The following is a 25,743-nucleotide window of genomic DNA, read 5'->3' as shown; positions in this document are numbered from 1 at the left end:
CCTCTTACCTCTTAGCCAATTTCATACCCAAGTTGCCACCATCCCTTTAATACCATCAGCTATTTTGCAAATAAAAGAAAAAGTCTTTTGAAGCATCTACTATGTCAAAACAACCATATAAATGTGTAATAAATATTTACATATATGAAGTAGGGTGTGAGAGAGTTTGAAAATGGACAAACAACCTAATATTTGTCCACTAAAGCTAGCCAAGGCTTAGACGATTGTAAAATAAGTAGGCCCCAGAATGAGAAAACAGTAAAAACTGGGAAATAAGGTGACTAATCCAAACCGGTCTCATGGACCTCAAAATGAAACACCAGGTATAACTGGGAAATCAGTATACTGGTCCAAACTTTTTTTGCTATTGCCTACTGCATATCAGGTCAGTCATTATTTAATTGAATCGCGGAGCAGAGACGATAGGCCAAATGGCTGACTTCTGATCTTCCATCTTATGGTCTTATAGATCTGAAAACCGAAACTATCTGAAAACCAAAATGCAGCTGGGCCCAAGGGTTTCAGAGAAAGGATATTCGACCTGTAATTAATTTTTTTTAGAATTCGAAAAAAATTCAGGTTAGTTTTGTCTGTTTATCTTGGTGACTTGATCCACTCACCCAGCTGCCCTCTGCCTCCAGTTTCGATATGGGTCATATAGACTCTCACAAAAGGTAAGCGCGTGTCTTGCAAAGTCTTCAGCTGGAGTTAGGTCTGCCATTTCCTTTTCTTTGGTCTTGCTTTTTAACTTGCATTAAAAGAAAGTTAAAGGATACATGAAGCACTGTAATCAAGGTTTCAGACAGCTTCCAATGTAAAGAGAAAATGCTGGGATTACTTGGCAGGTCAGTGTCCGTTTGACAATAATCATTCATCAACCACCATCGACATGAAATGTTAACGCTCATTTCCCTTTCCCCGCAGATGCTGCCTGATCAGCTGAGTAATCCCAGCATTTTCTGTTTGTTTTTTATTACTTCAGATATCCACCACCCACAGCATTCTGTTTTTGTCTTCAAAGAACCTCCAATTTCACTGGACTGGCATTTTATGTTTGCTTACAGTTCCTGTGGACACTGGAACACAGTAACATTTGCTGTCACACATCTGTCTTGTCAAGTCTAGGATGTGCTTATTTAACTGAACAAGATCATTCTGTTCACATCCAGTAGGAATTTATAAATCAAGGCAGAGTTTTATCTTTTTATTTTCTTTTAAACATGGCTGGACTCCATTAATTGGAGTCAATCATCAGTTTCCATATTAAACAATTCTCTCTCAACCTGAGTATCCCACAGAAAAGTTTAACTTTGTGAATTCCTGTACAGCGTCAGTCATTCCAACACACAAGGCAGCTTTCGGCCCATTGAGTCCAACCTGTTTTCTATCTTTGAGAAGTTTATCAGAGGTGGAACATTAACAAAAGAAGTAGCAAATGAATCTGAAAGGTTAACGGGCGAATACATTTCTCAACAAACAAAGAGCTGCCTCGTTGCAGAGTGACAGACCTGTTTACAGCTATGAATTTATTGTGAAAGGTACGTCTTTTATCAGCACTTACCTGCTGAATGTACACTGTAGCCATAGTAATAACATGATTGATATAGGAGCAGCTTCCAATCTCTTCAACGTTAGCCAGATTCCTGGGAAACAAAGGGAATGATCCCATTTATAATTCACATTGTTCGAAGAAAATTCAAACAAAAGAGAATCAATCTAAAGTTACACCTGAGCAATAGTGAACTAAACTTAAGGCTAAAATATTGGGTTATCCAATGGATCAATGAGGTTAGAAAATGGTCAGCTTCAAGCCCGAAATACTCATCATGTGTTTCAGCCTATGGTCTTGCCCCTTCGACTCTAATCTCCTCCGGTCCTCTGATCGTTTGGGAACTCCTTTAATTCTGGTCTCAGTTGCATCCCACATATCCCTTGTTTCACCACTGGAGGCCAAGTCTTCAGCTGTCGAGGCCCAAAGTTCTGGATTACCTTCCAAAACCTCACCACCTCTCCAGTTCTCCCTCTCTCTTCACCTTTTAAGAAAATCCTTAAAACAACCCACCCCTGACCAAGCTTTTGATTTGGATCTACGTCAAATTTTGTCTGATTAACTTCCCAGAAATGCGAGGGGAGAAATGGTCTGGAAAGAAGGAGGAATTGAAGGAGAAGGAAATTAGTGGTTGTAAAGAAAATAGTGCTGGAGAAATTAATGGGACTAAAAGCTGATAAATCCCCAGAGTCTGATAATCTACATCCCAGGGTACTAAAGGAAGTGACCAGGGAAATAGTGGATGCGTTGGTTGTCATCTTCCAAAATTTTGTAGATTCTGGAACAAAATTCTCGAGCAGATTGGAGGGTGGTAAATGTAACCTCGCTATTTAAAAAAGGAGGGAAGGAGAAAACAGGGAATCACAGACCGCCTAGCCTAACAGCAGTAATAGTGAAAATGCTAGTCTATTATGAAGGATGCGATAACAGGACACTTAGATAATATCAACAGGATCAGACAAAAGCATCATGGATTTATGAAAAGGAAATCATGTTTGACAAACCTATTGGAGCTTTTTTGAGGACGTAACTTACTCAAATAGATCTGGGAGAACCAGTGTATCTAGTATATTTAGATTTTCAGAAAACGTTTGCTGAAGTCCCACATAAGAAGTTAGCGCTCAAAATTAAAAAGCATGGGATTGGGGTATTACACTGGCATGGATTGTGAATTGATTAGCAGACAGGAAAGAGAGAGTAGGAATAAATAACTATTTTTCAGAGTGGTAGGAGGTGACTGGTGGGGTCCTGCAGGAATCAGTGCTCGGATCCCAGCTATTCACAACATATATCAATGATTTGGATGAGGGAACCAAATGTAATATTTCCAAGTTTGCTGGCAACACAAAACTAGGAGAGAATGCCAGTGGAAAGGAGGATGTAAAGAGGCTGCAAGGAAATTTAGAAAAGTTGAGTGAGTGGGTAAATACATGACAGATGCAGTATCATAGAATCCCTACAGTGCCGAAGGAGGCCATTTGGCCCATCGGGTCTGCACCGATCCTCTGAAAGAGGAACCTATCTGGGTCCAATCCCCCTCCCTATCCCCATAACCCCGTAATCCCACCTAACCTTTGGACAATAAGGGGCAATTTTACATGGCCAGTCTACCTAACCTCCACTTCTTTGAACTGTGGGAGGAAACTGGGACACCTGAAGGAAACCCACGCACACACTAGGTGAACATGCAAACTCCACACACAGTCACCCGAGGTTGGAACTGAACCCGGATCCCTGGAGCGGTAAGGCAGCTGTGCTAACTACAGTGCTGTATAACGTGGATAAGCGTGAAGTTATCCAGGTTTGGTCGGAAAAACAGAACGGTAGAGTCTTATTTAAATGGTATTAGATTGGGATGCTGGTGTACAAAAGGCCCTGGGTGCCATTGTACACCAATCATTGACATTTAGGACTAAGATAGGAGAAACCTGTTCACTTAGAGTGTGGGTGAACTTGTGGAATTCTCTACCACATCAGCTTGTGGAGGCCAAGTCTCTGAATATATAACAAAGAAATAGATAGATTTCTAGGCACTGAAGGTGTCAAGGGGTATGGGGAGAGGGCAGGGGTATGGTGTTGGATAGAGCATCAGCCATGATCATATCGAGTGATGGAGCTGGCTCGAAGGGCCAAATGACTTACTCCTGGTCTTGTTTTCTATGTTTCTGTGTAACGTCCCTGTGAATTGCCTTGGGGGCATTTGACTATGTCAAAGGTGCCATAAAAATACAATTGTTATTTAAGGAAAGTTCCTGATTCTCTGTGCAACAAGTTAGCTAATATCAGCCATGCAATGATAGATGCACTACAAACGGCAAACCAAAAAGAGCGGGGACAGGACGAAATAAAGAAAAGACTTTCCCTCTCATGTACAGCATACTGGCTGAGGACACAATGAACCTCAGTTGCTGTGCCCCACCCGGTCCAGCAAACTGCCAAGACTCCAATCAGGATTTTTGTGTGGGTAACGCCCATTTGAGAATGCAGAAAAGTGCAAACGACAACAGTGCCACTGTTTCCGAGAGCACAGCCAACACGGTGAGGGGAAAGAAAATAAACTGAAGTAGCTTTTCATTCAGCATCATTTATAAATGCTGGGATATCTTATTTTAAGGGCAACAGTATCATTCAAAAGGCATATGGCATTTTTACCAAAGTAAAATATTGTGGATGCTGGAAAGCTTAAATAAATTCAGGTATTTGATAGAGGAATGCAAAACCATAAGGGGCCTGCACAGAGTCGATGGGAGAATACAGTTCTCATTCATGGAAGGATTGAGAACAAGCGGGCACAGATTTAAAGTAATTGGCCAAAGAAGCAAAATCAACAGGAGCAAAATCTTTCTCATGTAGTGAGTGGGAATGCACTGCCCGAGAGTGTTGTGGAGACAGGTTCAGTCAAGGCATTCAAAAGGGAATTAGACTGTTATCTGAAAACGAAGAATGGTTATGGGCAGAAGATGAGAGAATGGCACAGAGTCAAGTGCTCACTGGGGGAGCAGGTGCTGACACGATGGGCCAAAAACGTCTCATTCAGAGCTGCAAAATTTCCATAAAGAACAGAAAATTCTGGAAAAATTATTGGCGGGATTCTTCGTTTCAGATACTAAGGGCGCGATTCTCCACAACGGCCGACGCCGGCGTGAAACCCGGAGTCTTTCACGATGGCGTCGGAGGCCGCTCCTCGCCCCCTAGTCCGTCCCCCCCCCGGGGCTAGGAGCGGCGTTGCGGGGAACTCGGCCACCGGGCTTTGACGCTGGCGTCAAGGCGGTGCGCCGATAATGACGCGGCCGGCGGCGCCTTAGTGACGTCAGCCACGCATGCGCAGGTTGGCCGGCGCATGCCCGGTTGCTGTCTTCCCCTCCGCTGCCCAGCAAGACGTGGCGGCTTGATCTTGCGGGGCGGCGGAGGGGAATGAGTGCGTCTCTTAGAGATGCCGGCTCGACAATCGGTGGGCACCGATCGCGGGCCAGTACCCTCCCGAGCACGGTCGTGGTGCTCGATCCCCTCTCCGCTCCCCACAGGCCCCAAACTTACCTTTCATGCGATCTTCACGCCGGCAGCGACCAGGTGTGGTTGCCGCCGGCGTGAACAGGTTGGGAACGTCAGGCTGCTCGGCCCATCCGGGCCGGAGAATCGCGGGTCGCCGTTTTTCACGGCAGGATGTTCCACGACAGAAAAATTGGCGGCACTGTTCCCAGAGCAATTCATCAACCATTAATGGGCAAGCACTGGCACGACGTGGAACACGACCGATATCAATGAAAAACTGTGTCTGATTCGCTGGAGTCAGGACTGACATCAGAGAGGCTGACAAGGACATACAAGGACTCACTCCCCACACACACTCATCCCAGCCAACAAGATGGCAGCAAGAAGAGCTCACCCCATTTCACCAATGCAGAACTGGAGACATTGCTGGGTGCAGGAGAGACGGGCCACGCTGTACCCCAGGATGGGGAGGAGGTTGCCACTTGTTTCTATGCACCGGCCTGGTCGCAGGTGGGTAACGCCTTAAGCGCCGTGGGCAGCACCGTCAGGACCAGCCAGCAATGCCGTAAGAAACTGCACGACCTCCTCAGGGAGGCCAAAGTGAATATGCAGCACTATGCCCCTGGCACTAACCCCTGACCCACACACCTGTAACCACCACCCCCATCCTCCCCCAACGCGGAGGGCAACCGAACCACCACCCTGCACCACCTGGCAGCACCCATGCCGTCCGCCATGACCACGAAGGCCACCAACTACCCATCCCCTGTGCTGCATGAATCCGACTGTCGAACACTGTGTGTTTTCTGTTTCCACCCCACAGATAAAGTTGGTCCACGCCCGCCAAGAGGGGGAAAAGACCGGTGGGGGACCACTGGAACTGCGGCTCCTCATGCGGCAGAGTAGCGGGCACTGGACCTGATCGGTGGGCCCGGGGAGAGGGCAATCACCAAGGCTGAGGTCTGCATCGGCGAGCAAATGAGACACCGCTGAGTGATGGCACCTGTGTCACCCACCCCCTCCCCCAAGCATCTGGTTGTGTCTTGCAGGATCTCTGGCGATGAGGAGGGTCTCTCTGGTGCCCCCTACTCCAACCCCAACCACTACCCCAGTAGAAGAGCAGCAAGGAGGAGGAAGAGGATACGGGCAGCAATGGGAGCCCTCAGCCTGCAGCCCGAGACACAATGGAGCATCAGTTCGAGGGCAACACTGATTTCCCATCACAGCTGTCTCCCAACACACCATCCCAGAGACACTCATCTCAATGAGCATGTTAGAGAGGACGTTCCTGGGGCACGATCTGGTGTGCACCACACACGTGCAGTGGCATATCAGGTGGAGGCAGGAACCCCAGAGTGGATGGACGGTTGGAGGGTGGCCAGACCCCAGGGACTAGCTGCCGTCTGGATGGGTTTTGAGTTGCTAGAAAGGACGGTCCCATCTATGTTGGAGATGCAGTCTCAGAGCCAGAGACTACATGAGGGGGTGGTGGCAACCATTCAGCACCTTCAAGTGCAGTTGGAGGAGTCCAACCACCTGCAGAAGCGAGAGGTGGTGCCGCGCATGCATGCCACCCAGGCTAACACCACATGGATGGTATCTGCGGTGGAGGCCTTGTGGGGCAAAGGTTTTGGCGATGGGTCAAGATGTCTTAGGCCTGGCGCACTCTGTGCGGGCGATGGCTGAGGTCCAGGATGTGGCTGCACCGTCACAGGCAGCTAGGTACCAGGGCACCTGGCCATTGCTGTGGCGCTCCAGAGCATGGCCCAGTCACAGCGGGCCATGGCTGAGGACATCAGCGGCATTGCCCGCACTGTCCGATGTGACGCAGTCCCAGAGGGAGGAGGTCCACTCTCGTTCCTCCAGGTCGCGAATGTCAATACCTTGATCGGGATGGGAGCTGGCCTCCAGGACTGACAGTGCCAGATGGCGGTGGAGCCTCAGCGATTAGCTCCGCTTGCACTCCCGTCTCACGGAGTGGCCCGGGGGCTTTCAGACACACTGAGGGATGTGGTGGTGATGGGGCCTGTGCCGGTGACTCCAGCAAGGGAGGAGGCAGAATACCACAGCGCCTCAAGACTCCCCCCACCCCGCGTCCTGTTCCTGGTGCATCTCATTTGGGCAGTGGGCAGAACAGGGTGGCACCCATCCAGGCCCGGTCGCCCCAGAAGACGGCTGCCAGAGGGGATTCCAGTTACAGGGTGGGAGTCGCAACAGGCCACCTCCACTCCTGATATTCCACCTGGGAATCCACCTAGGCGTAGCGTTAGAGACCGCAAGGCCAGAAAGGTAGACATCAGTTAAGTTGGCACAGGAGCAGCAACAACGATAGCAATAGGAGCTGGAGCACAATGCTGTGATTTGTTCACATTAAACACATGTTCACAAAAAAACCTGCCTCGGTGCTCTGTCAGAAGGGCATGACGGATGGGCTGACTGCTGAGGGTGCGTTGGGGATGTGGGTGGGTGGGGTTTGGGGGGTTGGAGGAGGCCACTAGCTACCCACCCCCTGCATTGCATGAGTCATCCATCCATCCACCCCCGCAGTGCTGCATGCGTCCGTCCCCCTCCACCCACCGGAGATGTTGGCCCACAACTTCCGGGAGAGGGAAAAGGCAGGAGAGGGACCGCCTGACCTGCAATCCCTCGCTGCGGCACCGCCAGACCTGCAATCCCTCACTGCAGCAGAGCAGTGGATACTGGACCTGATCGATGGGCCATGGGAGAGGGCAGTCACCAAGCCGGATGTTGGCATTGGGCGAGCATGTGAGAGCCCGCTGAGTTGCAGTTCCAGTTCCCCATGGCACCTGTGTCACCACCCACACACCCCCGCTCCACCTCCACCACCCACTCATCCCCCCTCCGCCACATACACCCCCCTGCTCAACCTCCACCACCCACTCATCCCCTCTGCCACCCCCACACCATCTCCACCACCCACTCATCCCCCTCCGCCACCCACACACCCCCCTGCTCTATCTCCACCACCCACTCATCCCCCCTCTGCCACATACACCCCCCTGCTACACCTCCACCACCCACTCATTCCCTCCACCACCCCCACACCATCTCCACCACCCACTCATCCCCCTCCGCCACCACCACCATCCACTCATCTTCCTCCACCACCACTCATCCCACTCCGACACCACCATCCACTCATCTTCCTCCACCACCACCATTCACTCATCCCCCTCCGCCACCACCAACCACACCCTCCCCCCAAACTTCCACCACCCAAGGTTTAATGGGACTGTGTGATGGAATGGCCAGATCACATGCAGGAATAACCCAGGTGGACAGTGCAAAGTGCTGCATTGGGCAGGAGTCAGACGTTGTGAAACGGTGCATTGTACCAGAGCTTATCGCATGAGGGTTGTCATCAACTCCATCCCATGGGCCTCTATCACTGCCAACTCAGGACCCGCAGCCCAGAGTGAGCTGGTAAAAATCACAGCTGGGCTTGCAAGCGGGGGGTTGGGCAGACAGGGTGTTCATGGGAGGGGGTGGCCAACATGTCCACGCCACTGGCTAGTCAGTCGTCCGTCCACACCCCCACCCCACCCCCCAGTTGGTGAACCTGGAGGCGATCAGAGCGCCGTGTGCGCGCCAGCTCAAGCGCACATGTTGCCTGGCCTCCCGTGCCTGCCCAGGCCCCATGTCCTGCTGATCCTCACCCCCCCCCCCCCCCCCCCTCACCATTCTCCTCTTCGGACGAGGCCTGGTGCACTCCTCCAGCACTTCGTCCCTCGGCTGCGTGATGCTGTGGGTGACGTAGCTAGTCACCACTGTGTGGGAGACCCTCTTACTGCTATACTGGAGGACCCCTCCACAGTGGTCCAGGCACCTGAACCGTATCTTCAGGATGCCGAAGCACTGCTCGATCACACCCCTGGTCGCTGCATGAGCGCTGTTAGCGGGTCTTCATGCTGGTCTGTGGCCTGGGAATAGGCGGCATCAGCCATGGCCGCACTGGATAACCCGTCGTCCATGAGCCAATCCCTCAGCCTGTCATGCGCTGGTGCTCATAGGGCGACCCCATCAAACGCCCTCCTGGACCTCGGCTATGATGTTGAACCCGCTGCCAGGGCATCCTGATGGGCTCGTTCCACATTGAATTTGATATATTGTGCTGACTGAGCATACAGGACTTCGGTGACAGTGCAGCTGCACATGTGCATCAAGGTCAGGGAATTCAAGGACAGGTCTCCACTCGGCACCTGAACAGACCCCGTGGCATTACGGTTCAGGGGGACCGTCACCTTGATGGCTACCGGGGTGTCTCCTCCCTCATAGCTACACGGTGCAGTTATGTCACACGGCCCCCCTGCTTAGCCATACCCTTGATGGAATGCCCGGTCCTGCAGGTCCTCGAAGAGCAGGTGCTGCGGTACACACAAGGTCTTTTGCGACACCTCCTTCCCACCTCCTCCTCCTTGGCCTGTTGTGCGGCCAACTCTCAATATTCTCTGTGCTCACTGTCAATCCAAGGCCCTCCTGTTCCTCTGGGTCAGGCTCGGCTGCTGCAGAGTCCTCCTCTAGCAACTTGAGCTCATACAACATTAGTGCATCCCTCAGGGCTGTGGCGATTGGGAAAAAGGCCACCATTCCTGGTGGAATTCTGAAGTCTATAGTCTGCAGCTGGTGTCAGTCAAACATGTTAGCATGGTGCGTACCCCCGTGCCCAACCAAGTCCACAAACCCTGCCCCCGCATGTCCCCCTCTCTCCCGCTCTCCTCTCCTCCCCCTCCCTCCCACCCCCGCCCCATACCTGGCTGTTTCCCCCTAGCACTCTGCCCACCGCATCCCTGGCCCAGTCAGTGCCCAGCACTGTAGAGACCTCAAGCCGTGGCACCCGTCCCTGTTGCCAGGGGTACCGTTAGCTGGCACTACCCATGCTAATGGTACGCTCCACGGCTCCCATCCAATGCCCTCCTGCAGGGGCTATACCAGTGGCAAGGCTGGCAGCCCACGCTCATGCTATTGCATGTCTTACCTCCTTTCTCTCCCTCATCAGCTACGGTGCCTGTTTCACGATTTTTAAACCACAAGTGAAACTTGCGTGGGTAATTCCTCCCGCTGAGTCAGTGCATCGCGGAGGTCCCAGAGAACACCAGGTCAGGCCCGGTAATAATATGCCAACAGCATTTATTTTGCGTCTACAATAAAAGCATTGATGCTGCTGTCGGGGTACCGGAGAATGGCGCCCGCCACGATTTTGACGTCACGACCGATTCTCCGCCCAATCGCGTTTCACCATCTCGGCCAACAGAGAATTCCCGCACTGTGTGTTTGGCAGCATCGGTGGAGAAAGTAACAGAGACCCTTTAGTTCTGTGACCATTCAGCAAAACTCTGGTAATTCTTAGCTTTCTGCAATCTCCTCCTAGTTTATATACTATCCACTTACAGATAATAAAGGAAGTGTACCTGCAGATGATAATGAGGAATTTGACCAATGTGAGCGCCAGTGTTTGCTGTTCATCCTCCAGCCCATCTGACAGTTTCAGCATACACTGTAACTGCTGCTGTCTCAGAACCTGCAGTATGTTATCAGGCAACAAGGACAGCCCTGGCGGGACATCATCCAATCTAAGGGAAGAGAAATAAATACAATCAATAGAAATTTGAGATATATACACCAGGACACAAACATTTCTGCAACTGTTGAGGACAAACCAATTTTCTGAACTGTACATTAAAATAAAAGCAGAAATTCAGCTGAAATTTTGGAACAGGAGCTTAATGTGCCAACGCTGGCAGCATGGTTTGGGAGTGCCAGCTCACTGTATTGGTGGTTTCAGGGTTTAGGGGTAAAAACAAACACTTGCTTGATCTGATGTCACTGGGCTGCCAGGGACTTGCAAATGAAGGTTGGTATGGGTGGGTGGGTGAATGGCGTTGAGGGAGATTGTCCTATCCCAGTGGGACAGGACAGTGAGTGAAACATCAGGAATCTGACCTACGTGGCACATCTGCTTGCTATCCAAACAGCTGTGTCATTGTCTTTGTCTGGATGCAATCGATCACCTGTCCTTTTGAGGCGGTGCATGATCTTTACTATCTTTTCAAAAATAATGAACAAGGACAGATGGGGCCAAACATTTTTTTATTTCAAGCTTTACATTTTTGCCCTTTAGACCTTTACTTGTACTTAAATAGCTGGCTTCACCACTTCAGGATATCCTAAAGTGCTCTGCTGCCAATAAAATGTTCTGGGAAAACAGCAGCTAGATAATGACCCAGTAACCTGTTTTAGCAAGACTGGTTGTGGGGTAAATACTGGCCAGTTTGTCAGGAAGTACCCCCCCCCCCCTTCTTTGAAATAGTGCTACGGATCTTTTCCATCTGCCTGAAAGAACAGACAGGGTCCCAGTTTAACATTTTATCCCCATGCTGGTACAGGTACCTTTAACTGCACAGCACTCTCGCAATACTGCACTGGAATGTCAGTCTGAATTACATGTTCAGGTCTCTGGTGTGGGATTTGAATGCTCAACATGCTGTCTGAGCGGCAAGAGTGACAGCACTGAACCAGAGCTGACACCGAAACATTTCTATATTCAATGCATAAAAAATGGCCTTGTAATAATGTCATTTAGAAGGATAATTTAAAGAACTGGATTCATTGAAGTTGCTGTGTTTAAACCAATGTACAAGGTGGGAGAGGCTAAGCATACTGATTCCCCACCAGCTGTACCAACAGATGTCAAATAACATGGCGGAGGAGCTAGGACTGAAGAACTCAGCCAGTTTTTTTAATAAATTGAATTTTATTCGGGTCACAATTTTGTTGAGCTGCCAAGTAACAATTGCAGGCCGGTAAAACAGCTTTATAGAACAGTCCCATCAGTTCGAAATAGTCACACTGGCAGCACCAAAAAAGATCGCCACTGCTTTTCCCTCCTGCAAAATGGACTGGCCTCAGATATTCAACAACTCTGAAGAAACATTCACAAAATTATGTGAGGTTTTGACAGAGTATATGCAAAATTTACGGAAGCAAAAAAGGCAATTTGGTTCAATCAGTTCATGCTGGAAGTATTATGCATGTACATATGCATGTACATAGAACATAGAAAAATACAGCACAGAACAGGCCCTTTGGCCCACGATGTTGTGCCGAACCTTTGTCCTGGATTAATCATAGATTATCATAGAATTTACAGTGCAGGAGGCCATTCGGCCCATCGAGTCTGCACCGGCTCTTGGAAACAGCACCCGACCCAAGGTCAACACCTCCACCCTATCCCCATAACCCAGTAACCAACACTAAGGGCAATTTTGGACACTAAGGGCAATTTATCATGGCCAATCCACCTAATCTGCACATCTTTGGACTGTGGGAGGAAACCGGAGCAGCCGGAGGAAACCCACCCACACATGGGGAGCATGTGCAGACTCCGCACAGACAGTGACCCAAGCCGGAATCGACCCTGGAGCTGTGAAGCAATTGTGCTATCCACAATGCTACCGTGCTGCCCTTAAGAACAAATTAATCTACACTCCATTATTCTCCCGTAATCCATGTACCTATCCAATAGCCGCTTGAAGGTCCCTAATGTTTCCAACTTAACTACTTCCACAGGCAGTGCATTCCATGTCCCCACTACTCTCTGGGTAAAGAACCGACCTCTGACATCCCCCCCTATATCTTCCACCATTCACCTTAAATTTATGTCCCCTTGTAATGGTTTGTTCCACCCGGGGGAAAAGTCTCTGACTGTCTACTCGATCTATTCCCCTGATCATCTTATAAACCTCTATCAAGTCGCCCCTCATCCTTCTCTGTTCTAATGAGAAAAGGCCTAGCACCCTCAACCTTTCCTCGTAAAACCTACTCTCCATTCCAGGCAACATCCTGGTAAATCTCCTTTGCACCTTTTCCAAAGCTTCCACATACCCCCTAAAATGAGGCGACCAGAACTGCACACAGTACTCCAAATGTGGCCTTACCAAGGTTTTGGATAGCTGCATCATCACCTAGCAGGAGAGATGTTAAGAAGTTACAGATTTAAGGTAATCGGAAAAGGAGCCAGAAAGGAGGTAAGCAGAACATTTTTTTTATTTTGCAAGTTATGCTGATCTGAAATGCATTTTGCACAGTGCTGCACGGTGGCACAGTGGTTAGCATTACTGCTTCGCAGCACCAGGGACCCATTCGATTCCGACCTTGGGTGTCGATGTAGAGTTTACACATTCTCCCCGTGTCTACATGGGTTTCCTCCGCGTGCTCCGGATTCCACCTACAATTCGAAGATGTGCCGGCTAGATGGATTGGCCATGCTAAATTGCCCTTTGTGTCAAAGATGAGCAGGTTTGGTGGGGTTACAGGGATAAGGCAGGGGAGTGGGCCTAGGTAGGGTGCTCTTCCGGAGGGTTGGTACAAACTCGATTGTCTGAATGGCCTCCTTCAGCACTGCAGGGATTCTATGATGATTTTCTGAAAGGACAGTGGAAACAAATTCATGAGTTACTGTCAGGAGATTTGGATAAATATTTGAAGATTGGCAACTTTGCAAGGCTTTCAGGAAAAGGCAGAATAATGGGACTAATTGGACAGCTCTTTCAAAGAACCATGATGGGATGAGTAGTCTCCTTCAGAACTGCTGGATTCTATATTGTAAAGCTGAATATTTATTGAGCAACTGAGCCCTTGGTATTGTTTCTAATGCTGTTTTTCCAGTGGTTCATTATTTTTAAGCCAGATTCTAAATAACAAGAATCTGATGGAAGAAACATTCTTTTAGCAAATCCAAGACAGCAGGGCTCTTTGTTAAGATCAGGAAACAGATTTTGGCACAGTAGCACACCTGTGGAATTATTTGAAGTAGCCAATGGAATTCAATCTGAGATGCCAGAAGAGCAAGCGATAAAAATCCAGGCTTTGCAGAGCAGTCCCACTGATTAAACACCAGCTTCCAAATAAAAGGCTTGACTGTTTCACGTCCAAAGTCTGCCCCTTGCTATATTCTCAACTGGAGGAAGGTATATGCCTCCCAACGGGAACGAGGTCGCTATTCAATCAACCCTTCCACATGCAAGAACCACTCGTCATCTTAACTTACTTCCCAGCTTTATAACAAGCCTGTACTTGCCCCAGCAAGTCAATTAGAAATCACATGCTTATGTTTTAGAAACTTGTATTTATGTAGCACGTGATTCACTGGTTAGGCCTCAGCTGCAGTACATGTCCAATTCTGGATACCACACTTTAGGGAGGGTGTGAAGCCCTTGGAGGAGGTTTGCCAGGGTGAGAAACGAGGATGAGGGACTCCAGTTGTATAGAGACTGGAGAAGCTGGCATTACTCTCCTGGGGGAAGGGAAAATCAAAGGTGGATCAAAAATCATATGGGGTTTTGATAGAATAAGGAGGGTGAAACCATTTCCTTTGCTAAGTGGATCAATAATCAGAGGTCATGGATTTAAAATAATTGGAGAAATTAGGAGCAATGTTTTTCAGACTGAGTGTCGCTGAGATCTGGAATGCACTATCCCCAACATGTGAAGTAACTGCAATCACATTTAAGTTAAAATTCCAACGTATATTAATTTGCTTGGAATCTATATAAAGAAATCCCCCCTGGCACAAGTCCTTTCGGAAATCAAAGAGATGATCAAGCACCTGTTTATATTGTCCCCAAGCACTCCAAGTGGTAGGAATCAATTAATTCTCAATATTAGCAGACATGAGGTGCTCCACTTGGGGCAAGCAGATGGATTTATCCAGGTTGGTTTAGCACAGTGGGCTAAATCGCTGGCTTGTAATACAGAACAAGGCCAGTAGCGCGGGTTCAATTCGAGTACCAGCCTCCCCAAACAGAACCGGAATGTGGCGACTCGGGGCTTTTCACAATAACTTCATTGAAGCCTATTTGTGACAATAAGTGATTATTATTATTATGGAGAATGCAGCAGGCCCAATTTTGTTCAAATTCAAACTGAGCATGTTGACTCTGATTGGTCAAGGCCATTCCCTGGGGAATGAACCAGGGAATGGTTATCCTCCAAGCTTTTGTTTAGTTGAAAAAGGTGCAAAGTGTGCATATGTTCCTTCTGTCTGCAAAGGTGAGGGCCACATGGGCACATCTATGTAGCTTCTAGCATGTGTAAGTGAGCCACACTGCGAGTCCAACTCTCACAATCTTAAATTGGTTTTCTGTGTAATCAAGATTGTTTTGCAACTGTTGTCCAATCGCACAATCGTATCTAATGTTGGACACTGTATTTTGAGTATTGCAAACATGGGCTGGTTGGGTATCCGTTGTACTTTGCCTGTAACAAACAGCTGAAGGAATGTCTTGTTTGATATGATCCACCAATCATTGGTGCATATGGACAATATCCCTGGCATCACACTGGCCCTGAAGTTCATATACCATATTGCTTATTTGTGTAAGTAAATTAATACATTTGCTTTCATATGATAGGTCTGGCATCTTTAAAAAAGAACTGCTTTCTCTATTTACATTAGTTCTGATGCCCACATCCCATGAAGAATAAAAAAAACTCCATTATCTTTTGATAAGCAGCAAACCGCCTGCCTTCCTAATAACTTGCTGCACCTGCGAACTAACCTTTCCCAACTCATGTACCAGGACACCCAGATGCTCTGTACCACCAAGTTCTGCATTCAGGGTGGGAGATATAGGAGGGATGTCTGAGGTAGGTTCTTTACTCAGAGAGTGGTTAGGGTGTGGAATGGACTGCCTGCTGTGATAGTGGAGTCGGACACTTTAGGAACTTTCAAGCGGTTATTGGATAGGCACATGCAGCACACCAGAATGACAGGGAGTGGGATAGCCTGATCTTGGTTTTGGACAATGCTCGGCACAACATCGAGGGCCGAAGGGCCTGTTCTGTGCTGTACTGTTCTATGTTCTCTCTCCATTTAAATAATATGCTTCTTTTCTATTCTTTCTGCTGAAGCGGACCAGTTCACATGTTCCTACATTATGCTCCAACTGCCAAATCTTTGGCCCATTCACTTAACCTATTTATATCCTTTTACAGACGCATAATAGCCTCTTCATAGCTTACTTTCCTCCCTATATTTGTTTTATCAGCAAATTTAACAACCGTTTATTTGGTCCTGTCATCCAAATCATTGATATAGATTGTAAATCATTGGGGCCCCAACACTGACGCCTGTGGCCCTCCACTGTTTGAAGAATGCATTCAAGTGGTGTCAATAGTGGCTAATTAAGGTACTCTAATTATATGACATTATGTGCATGTCAATGAAATAAGTTTGATTTCACAGTTCTAAAACAGAGGACAGTGTTGAATGTTTAAACCAGCAAAAAAGAAACAGACGCACACACACACAGTATTTGAATTTTCTACTGAAAACAGCTTAAGCTTTGCTCTTGTAGCCTATTGCATCATCTGAACAGTTTAAGCACATGATTGCCTTAAAACAGGCCTGAAGCCAGCTGTTCCGAGACTAGCCTGGATCCACAGCCATCTGGCTGAAAAGCAGCAAGTATGGCAGCTTCTTCAAAATGGTCACTGCCGACTGCATATCACCATAAATAGTATGTGGTTTCACTGTATTTTTATTTCTCCTTGCTCAGTGAAAATACAGCATTTAGAAAGTAATTCTGATTTTAAATATGGTGCATTACATCTGTGGTTTCATTAACCACGGCCAATACTTTTTCTCCTTTCCCTTTCTCCCCTGAAGGATTTGACATCTTGCAAAAACGTGCTTCATCACACATCAGTCATCTTTCAAGTACCCTATTAATCTTGACGATGAGTGCCAGCAGGCTCTTCGGCTACACGGTCATAGCGGCAGAGCCGGATCATGCTCTCAAGCAATACAAATTAGGATTTGTACGCATAAAGAGGGTCGGCCAATGTCCACAAAATGCAGACCTGTAGTGGGAGCTTAATCCTAGTCCTCCCTCCTGCTAATCACACCGCCTGACCATCGGGTCAACGACCCAGGGTATGACTGGATCATCAACCTCGCCTTGAGCAGTTTGAGCTCCTGTGTTAGGAGGTCCCTCCATTCATTTATTAATTTTTTTAAGGGGCAATTCAGGGGCAGCAGGGTAGCATGGTGGTTAGCATAAATGCTTCACAGCTCCAGGGTCCCAGGTTCGATTCCCGGCTGGGTCACTGTCTGTGTGGAGTCTGCACGTCCTCCCCCTGTTTGCGTGGGTTTCCTCCGGGTGCTCCGGTTTCCTCCCACAGTCCAAAGATGTGCAGGTTAGGTGGATTGGCCATGCTAAATTGCCCGTAGTGTCCTAATAAAAGTAAGGTTACGGGGGGGTTGTTGGGTTACGGGTATAGGGTGGATACGTGGGTTTGAGTAGGGTGATCATGGCTCGGCACAACATTGAGGGCCGAAGGGCCTGTTCTGTGCTGTACTGTTCTATGTTCTATGTTCTAGTGTGGCCAATTCACCTACCCCGCACATCTTTTTGGGTTGTGGGGGTGAGACCCATGCAAACACGGGGAGAATGTGCAAACTCCCCACGGACAGTGACCCAGGGCCGGGATCGGACCCAGGGCTGCGGCCTATGAAGCAGCAGTGCTGACCACTGTGCCACCGTGCTGCCCTCCCTCCATTCATTTATTGGGGGTAGCCCGGCATATGTTCTGGTGGCAAATTCCATTCGGGTGTGACCGGAACCACGTCACCCCACGTATACACCATCGTGTCAATCTTCCTCTCCAGACTTTTACTGGCTCTGCCATCTTTTTAGCTCCTTGGGTTGTTGCGTGGCATGCCTGGTCTATTGTGGTGATGTTGGAGGAGTGTGGGGGGCTTTCCCGTGTTTAGCGGTCGATTTTTGGACTTAAAGTGCCTAATTTCAAGTCAGCACATCCTGTCACCGGAAGTATACAACTGGGTCATCAACCTCGCCTTGTATACAACTGGGTCATCAACCTCGCCTTGTATACAACTGGGTCATCAACCTCGCCTTGTATACAACTGGGCATCAACCTCGCCTTGTGTACAACTGGGTCATCAACCTCACCTTGTATACAACTGGGTCATCAACCTCGCCTTGTATACAACTGGGTCATCAACCTCGCCTTGTATACAACTGGGTCATCAACCTCGCCTTGTATACAACTGGGTCATCAACCTCGCCTTGTATACAACTGGGTCATCAACCTCGCCTTGTATACAACTGGGTCATCAACCTCGCCTTGTATACAACTGGGTCATCAACCTCGCCTTGTATACAACTGGGTCATCAACCTCGCCTTGTATACAACTGGGTCATCAACCTCACCTTGTATACAACTGGGTCATCAACCTCACCTGGAGGAAGGTATAGGTGGTCTGATTAGCAAGTTTGCAGATGATACTAAGATTGGTGGAGTTGCAGATAGCGAGGAGGACTGTCAGAGAATACAGCAAAATATAGATAAATTGGAGAGTTGGGCAGAGAAATGGCAGATGGAGTTCAATCCAGGCAAATGAGAGGTGATGCATTTTGGAAGATCTAATTCAAGAGCGGACTATATGGTCAATGGAAGAGTCCTGGGGAAAATTGATGTACAGAGAAATCTGAGAGTTCAGGTCCATTGTACCCTGAAGGTGGCAACGCAGGGAGAGTGGTCAAGAAGGTATACAGCATGCTTGCCTTCATCGGACGGGGTATTGAGTACAAGAGTCGGCAGGTCATGTTACAGTTGTATAGGGCTTTGGTTAGGCCACATTTGGAATACTGCGTGCAGTTCTGGTCCCCACATTACCAGAAGGATGTGGATGCTTTAGAGAGGGTGCAGAGGAGGTTCACCAGAATGTTGCCTGGTATGGAGGGTGCTAGCTATGAAGAAAGGTTGAGTAGATTAGGATTGTTTTTGTTGGAAAGACGGAGGTTGAGGGGGGACCTGATTGAAGTCTACAAATTTATGAGAGGTATGGACAGGGTGGATAGCAACAAGCTTTTTCCAAGATTGGGGGTGTCAATTACAAGGGGTCACGATTTCAAGGTGAGAGGGGGAAAGTTTAAGGGAGATGTGCGTGGAAAGTTTTTTACGCAGAGGGTGGTGGGTGCCTGGAACGCTTTGCCAGCGGAGGTGGTAGAGGCGGGCACGATAGCATCATTTAAGATGCATCTAGACAGATATATGAACGGGCGGGGAACAGAGGGAAGTAGACCTTGGAAAATAGGGGACAGGTTTAGATAAAGGATCTGCACTGCTGGGAGGGCCGAAGGGCCTGTTCCTGTGCTGTAATTTTCTTTGTTCTTCTTTGTTCTATCAACCTCGCCTTGTATACAACTGGGTCATCAGCCTCACCTTCATCAGTCTCTACATGACTCAGATTTTCTATCATTGTGACTTAGACTGAGCAGCACTATTCATAAATATCACATATTCTGAGGTAATTTCTAAAGGAACAAAATTGAAAAGTTATGATACTCTATGTCAAAACGCATATCGAACCTTGGTTAGATGGCTGTGCACAATTCTGGTCTTCACATTATAAAACGGATATAGACAGTGGATAAGGTGCAAAATAGATTTACACGGACGCAGAGGTTATAAATCATTCAGATAGACTTAACAAACTGGAGTTCCTTTTTCTAAAAGACTAAAGACCGAGGTGTGCGCAAATGGAAGTATTTTAGACTATGAAGCAGGTTGACAGAATGGTCATTGAGAAGATGTTTGTACCTCTGGGAGAGATAAAAACTTGGGGGCCACAAATATAAAATAAACACTAATAAATGCAATTGGGATTCCAGAAAAATCTCTTTATCCAGAGAGTGGAACATGGATTGTGGTACATGGTATTGATGCATTTCAGATAAAGCTGCACGAGTGAGTAAGGAATGCAAGGGTATGCTGAAAGTATACGGTGAAAAGGATTGAAAATGAAATGAAATGAAATGAAATGAAATTAAATGAAATGAAATCGCTTATTGTCACAAGTAGGCTTCAAATGAGGGCCACAGTAGGCCACATTCCGGCGCCTGTTCAGGAAGGCTGGTACGAGAATTGAACCGTGCTGCTGGCCTGCCTTGGTCTGCTTTAAAAGCCAGCGATCTAGCCCTGTGCTAAACCAGCCCCGAGATTGGCAGGCTCGAGTAGTGCATAACCACGAGGATAGACCTGTGGAGCTGAATTACCAGTGTCTGTTCTGTAAATTTGATTAGTGTTTAATTCGCGACTCCGCCACCACCACCAATATAAAGGAATTCGTAAATATTTTCACTATAACAGTACTTCCTTCCTCAGTTATCAAATCCATGTTACTTAAGACTTTTTTTCATCTGGCAGTCCCCCGTACAGTAATTTGATTCTAGCCACTGGTGCCCACACAGATTCTGCCAACAAGTGGCTCTATAGGGGATCAGCATTTTTGTTTTAGTTCAAGACTCTCAAACAAAACATATTTTAGTGTTAACTGGAGGCTGGTTATACAGAGCTGAGAGAGAAGAGAAAAAAAAAAGCTGAGCAGCTTTGCTCATCGGACTGAAAAATAACAGCTGTCCTTGAACCTGCAAGACTAGACTGCATTTTCTGTTTTTGGATGGGAGAGTTTTGTAGTTGATGTTACAGAACCGAACCAGTTCCAATCCATTTGTCAAAAGTATGTGAACAAAATTAATATTTATGTGACCGCAACTACCTAGGTAAACAGAATACTAAAAATCCCTTGGTGTATAATCTATCCCAAGTGGATTGCCCTGGTGATGCTCAGGCCCTCATGTAACTTGGCAGAAAGTGGGTTGATCCTAGAATTTATCAATCATACCAACAGCGGGTGATACTGAGCTGTGGTTAGTTGGCAAACATTACTCTGCTTTTCAATAAAGGAAGGGGAGAGAAAACAGGTAAGTTAGTTGCCCAACATCAGTTGTTCAGCAAATGCTGGAATCTATTAGTGTTAACGTACGTGCTAACAATGCACTGAGAAAAGCATGCTATGATTAGAACAAGTCAACATGGTTTTACTAAAGAGAGATCCTGTTTCAGAAACTTATTGAAGTTTTATGAGGAAGTAACTGGTAAGGTAGATAAAGGGGGACCAGTTGATGTTGTATGCCTGGATTTCCAAAAGGCTTTCTAGTAAGGCGTCACACAAAAGGTTAACAGGCAAGATAAGTGCACATGGAGCTGGAAGCAATGTATTAACCTAGATGGAGGATTAATTAACATAGGAAGCAGAGTGGGCAAAAATTGTACTTTTGAGTACCACAAGGGTCAATGCTGAGGCCTCAGTTATTTACATTCTATATGAATGACGTAGATGAACCAACAGAGACTAATATATTTGGGTATGTTAACGAAAGAAGGCTAGATGGAAAGGTAACCTAACAGCAGGACACAGAGAGACTACAAAGAGATATAGACAGATTAAATGAGTAAGCAACAAGATGACAAATGAAGTATAATGTAGGGAAGTGTGAGGTTATTCACTTCGGTCAAAGTAATAGAAAAGCAGAATATTGGCGAGAAAGTTGTAACTGTTGATCTTCAAAGAGATTTGGGTGTATGAGAAACGCAGAAAGTTAGCATGCAGGTGCCAATAAAGGCTAATGGCACGTTGCCTTTATTGCAAGGGGAATGGAGAACAGGAATAAAGAGGTCTTGCTAGTATTGTGCCGGATTTTGTTGAGACCACATCTGGAATAATGTGTGCAATTTTGGTCTTTTTGAAAATACGTTCATTAAAAACTTTTCATATTAAAAAAAACCCCGAAACGATCAAACATAAATACACAATAGAAGAGAGAAACAAAAAAAAGCAAAAACACACGTTAACTTAAACACAACAACTGAATTAAATCCCCTAACAGCTGACGATGACTGACTCCTTAAAAAAGGAGATAAATGTTGCCATCTTAGGTAAACCCCCCCCCCCCCCCCCCCCCCCCCCCACCACGATCACTTTTGGTGTATTTGACCTTCTCCAAATATAAAATGACATGAGGCCACTCAACCAGGTTGAGGCACTAGGTGGAGTAGGAGACCTCCACCAAAGCAGAATTCGCCTCGGGCTACCAATGAGGAAAAGGTGAGGCCCTTCACCCCAGACAGAAGCACCGGCGAATCTGATACCCCAAATGTGGCCACCAGTGGATATGGATCCAAATTTACATGGGAGTATCTCCGACATGGTGTTAAAGAAAGAGGCCCAAAAGCTTATCAACTTGGGTCAGGACCAGAACATGTGTATGATTGGCCGGTCCCCAAGAGCAGTGCTCACACTTATTAGATGTAGCGGTATTACAATTAAATAAAGGTAACTACAAAGACATGTGGGAGGAGCTGGCCAGAGTTGATTGGGAAAGGAGCCAGCCGGGAAGACAGTGGAACAACAATGGCAGGTGTTTTTTGGGGGTTATTCAGGAAGCACAACAGAAATTCATCCCGAGGAGGAAACATGCTAAGGGGAGGGAGGACAAGGCATCCATGGCTGATGAGGTATGTCAAAGACAGCATAAAAGCTAAAGAAGAAGCATACAAAGTGGCATGGGTTAGTGGGAAGTCAGAAGATTCTTTAAAAGAGAGCATAGGATAAATAAAAAAGCAATAAAGGGGGAGAAGATGAAGAATGAGTGCAAGCTAGCTAGTAATATAAAGGAAGATAGGGAGAGTTTTTTTTAATTTATAAAAGGTAAGAGAGGCAAAAATAGAGATTGAACCACTGGAAAATGTAGCTGCAGAAGTAATAATAGGAAACAAAGAAATGGCAGACGAACTGAATAGTTACTTTGCATCAGTCTTCACGGTGGAAGACACCAGTGGGATGCCAAAGCTTCCGGAGAATCAGGGGGCAGAGGGGAGTGCAGTGACCATTACTAAGGAGAAGGCTCTGGGGAAACCAAAAGGTCTGAAGGTGGATATGTCATCTGGATTAAATGGACTACACCCCAAGGTCCTAAAAGAGATAGCTGAGGAAATTGCGGAGGCATTGATGATGATCTTTCAGGAATCACTGGAGGCAGGAAGGGTCCCACAGGACTGGAAAGTGGCTAATGTAACACTACTGTTTAAGGAGGGAGGGAGACAGAAGACTGTAAATTATAGGCCTGTTAGCCTGACTATGGTCATTGGTAAGATTTTAGAGTCTGTTATTAAAGATGAGATCGCAAAGTACTTGGAAGTGCATGATAAAATAGGACTGAGTCAGCACAGCTTCGTCAAAAGGAGGTCGTGTCTGACAAATCTGTTAGAGTTCTTTGAGGAGGTAACAAGGAAGTTAGACAAAGGAGAACCAGTGGATGTGATTTATTTAGATTTCCAGAAGGCCTTTGACAAGGTGCCACATAGGAAACTGTTAAATAAGTTAAAAGTCCATGATGTTAAGGGTAAGATTGTGGCATGGATAGAGAATTGGCTAACTGGCAGAAGGCAGAGAGTGGGGATAACGGTGTCTTTTTCAGGATGGTAGCCAATGACTAGTGGTGTGCCTCAGGGGTCTGTGCTGGGACCACAACTTTTCACAATATACATTAATGATCTGAAGGCACTGTTGCTGAGTTTGCAGGTGATACAAAGATCTGTAGAGGGACAGGTAGTATTGAGGAAGCAAGCGGCTGCAGAGGATTTGGACAAGCTAAGAGAGTGGGCAATGAAGTGGCAAATGAAATACAATGTGAGGTTATGCATTTTGGAAGGAAGAATTTAGGCATAGACTATTTTCTAAATGGGGAAATGACTAGGAAATCAGAAGCACAAAGAGACTTGGGAGTCCTTGTTCATGATTCTTTTACGGTTAATATGCAGGTTCAGTCGGCAGTTAGGAAGGCAAATGCAATGTTAGCATTCATGTCAAGAGGGCTAGCATACAAGACCAGGGGCTTCTGAGGCTGTATAAGGCTCTGGTCAGACCCCATTTGGAGTATTGTGAGCAGTTTTGGGCCCATATCTAAGGAAGGATGTGCTGGCCTTGGAAAGGGTCCCGAGGAGGTTCACAAGAATGATCCCTGGAATGAAGAGCTTGTCGTATGAGGAACGGTTGAGGACTCTGGGTCTGTACTCGTTGGAGTTTAGAAGGATGAGGGGAGGATCTTACTGAATCTTACAGGATACTGCAAGACCTAGATAGAGTGGACGTGGAGAGAATGCTTCCACTTGTAGGAAAAACTAGAGCCAGAGGACACCATCTCAGACTAAAGGGACAATCCTTTAAAACAGAGATGAGGAGGAATTTCTTCAGCCAGAGGGTGGTGAATCTGTGGAACTCTTTGCCGTAGAAGGCTGTGGAGGCCAAATCATGGAGTGTCTTTCAGACGGAGATAGATAGGTTCTTGATTAACAAGGGAATCAGGGCTTTGGGGAGAAGGCTGGGGAATGGGCTTGGGAAAATATCAGCCATGATTGAATGATGGAGCAGAATCGATGGGCCAAGTGGCCTAATTCTTATGGTCTTATCCTCATCCCCGGAAAGAACCCGTTCATCCTCGGCCTAGTCAGGTGTATCCTGTGCAAAACCTGAAATTGAATCAAACTCAGCTGAGCACATGAAGATGTGGAGTTAACCCTGTGAAGGGCCTCCCCATACACATCACTATTAAGAATGAGACTCAATTCACCTTCCCATTTCACCTCACTCAATTGAGCAGAATCCGTTGAAAGGATATGCCCATATATGTCCGAAATAGATCCCCCGTCCGGCCTAGCCAGAGACAACATCTTCTTCAACAGAGAAGAGGGTGGTGCCAAAGGAGAGGGATAAGCCTTGCGCAAATAAAATCCCAAATCTGAAAATATCTGAAAAGACTGGAACCAGGCAGTTGGGATTTCACAGCCAATCCCTTAAAACTAGCAAACCTCCCTTCACAAATAGGTCTGCAAACCTCTCTAGATACCCCCCCAACCAAATGGTAGGAAAAGGGGGTTATTGTCGAAGAGGGCTAGACAAGACAGGGACTGAAGCTTAAAATGTTGCCTCAACTTCTTCTAAACCCACCACTGGATTTGAGGAAATTCTCGCCGGGAAAAAGGCAACGATGCTATAACTATTACACGAAGACGAGGTGCAGTATAGGAGCTCCCTTCCATTTGTCCCCATATGGAACCAGGATCGGTAAACCACAACAATATCATAGATATCATAGAATTTGCAGTGCAGGAGGCCATTCGGCCCATCGAGTCTGCACCGGCTCTTGGAAAGAGCACCCTACCCAAGGTCAACCCCTCCACCTTATCCCCATAACCCAGTAACCCCACCCAACACGAAGGGCAATTTTGGACACTAAGGGCAATTTATCATGGCCAATCCACCTAACCTGCACATCTTTGGACTGTGGGGGGAAACCGGAGCACCCGGAGGAAACCCACGCACACACGGGGAGGATGTGCAGACTCCACACAGACAGTGACCCAAGCTGGAATCGAACCTGGGACCCTGGAGCTGTGAAGCAATTGTGCTATCCACAAGGCTACCATGCTGCGTATTGGCTGCCCAATAGTAAAACAATAGTCTCTTTGGAGGACAACCTCACCGATTCTGAGAGCCCAAATAAAAGAGAACATCAATTTGTTGACTTTAACAAAAAAGGACTTGGGGAGAAAAATGGGGAGACAGTGAAAGAGTGATCCCTCTCCACTCTACAGAGTACCTCGGGGATATGACAAGCGGCTTTACTGCCAAAGCAAACAGGAGCAGGGGCAATGGACATCCCTGTCTCATGCCCCATTCAACTAAAAGTATCCAGAGTTCAGGACATTTGTACGAACACTTGCAGTGGGGGCCTTATACAGTCGCCGAATCCAAG

The 25,743-nt window shown here is 47.2% G+C and overlaps 1 protein-coding gene across 5 annotated transcripts in view; it reads right to left on the bottom strand.

Annotated features, from left to right (window-relative positions):
- The window catches only part of nbeal1 (neurobeachin-like 1), a 355,441-nt gene that overhangs the window by 222,546 nt on the left and 107,152 nt on the right, over window positions 1-25,743 (bottom strand). For all 5 annotated transcript variants that reach the window (XM_038787846.1, XM_038787851.1, XM_038787847.1 and 2 more), the window contains exons 3-5: window positions 10,471-10,632; window positions 1,562-1,643; window positions 621-748 (exon numbers count right to left, since the gene is read on the bottom strand). In XM_038787846.1, the coding sequence (XP_038643774.1) occupies window positions 621-748; window positions 1,562-1,643; window positions 10,471-10,632 (372 nt within the window). The remainder of the gene's footprint in view (window positions 1-620; window positions 749-1,561; window positions 1,644-10,470; window positions 10,633-25,743) is intronic.

Source organism: Scyliorhinus canicula, chromosome 2, assembly GCF_902713615.1.
Source record: "Scyliorhinus canicula chromosome 2, sScyCan1.1, whole genome shotgun sequence".
Lineage (NCBI taxonomy): Eukaryota > Metazoa > Chordata > Chondrichthyes > Carcharhiniformes > Scyliorhinidae > Scyliorhinus > Scyliorhinus canicula.
Note: the sequence above shows the minus strand (reverse complement) of the source record. Positions and strands in the feature narration are given on the sequence as shown.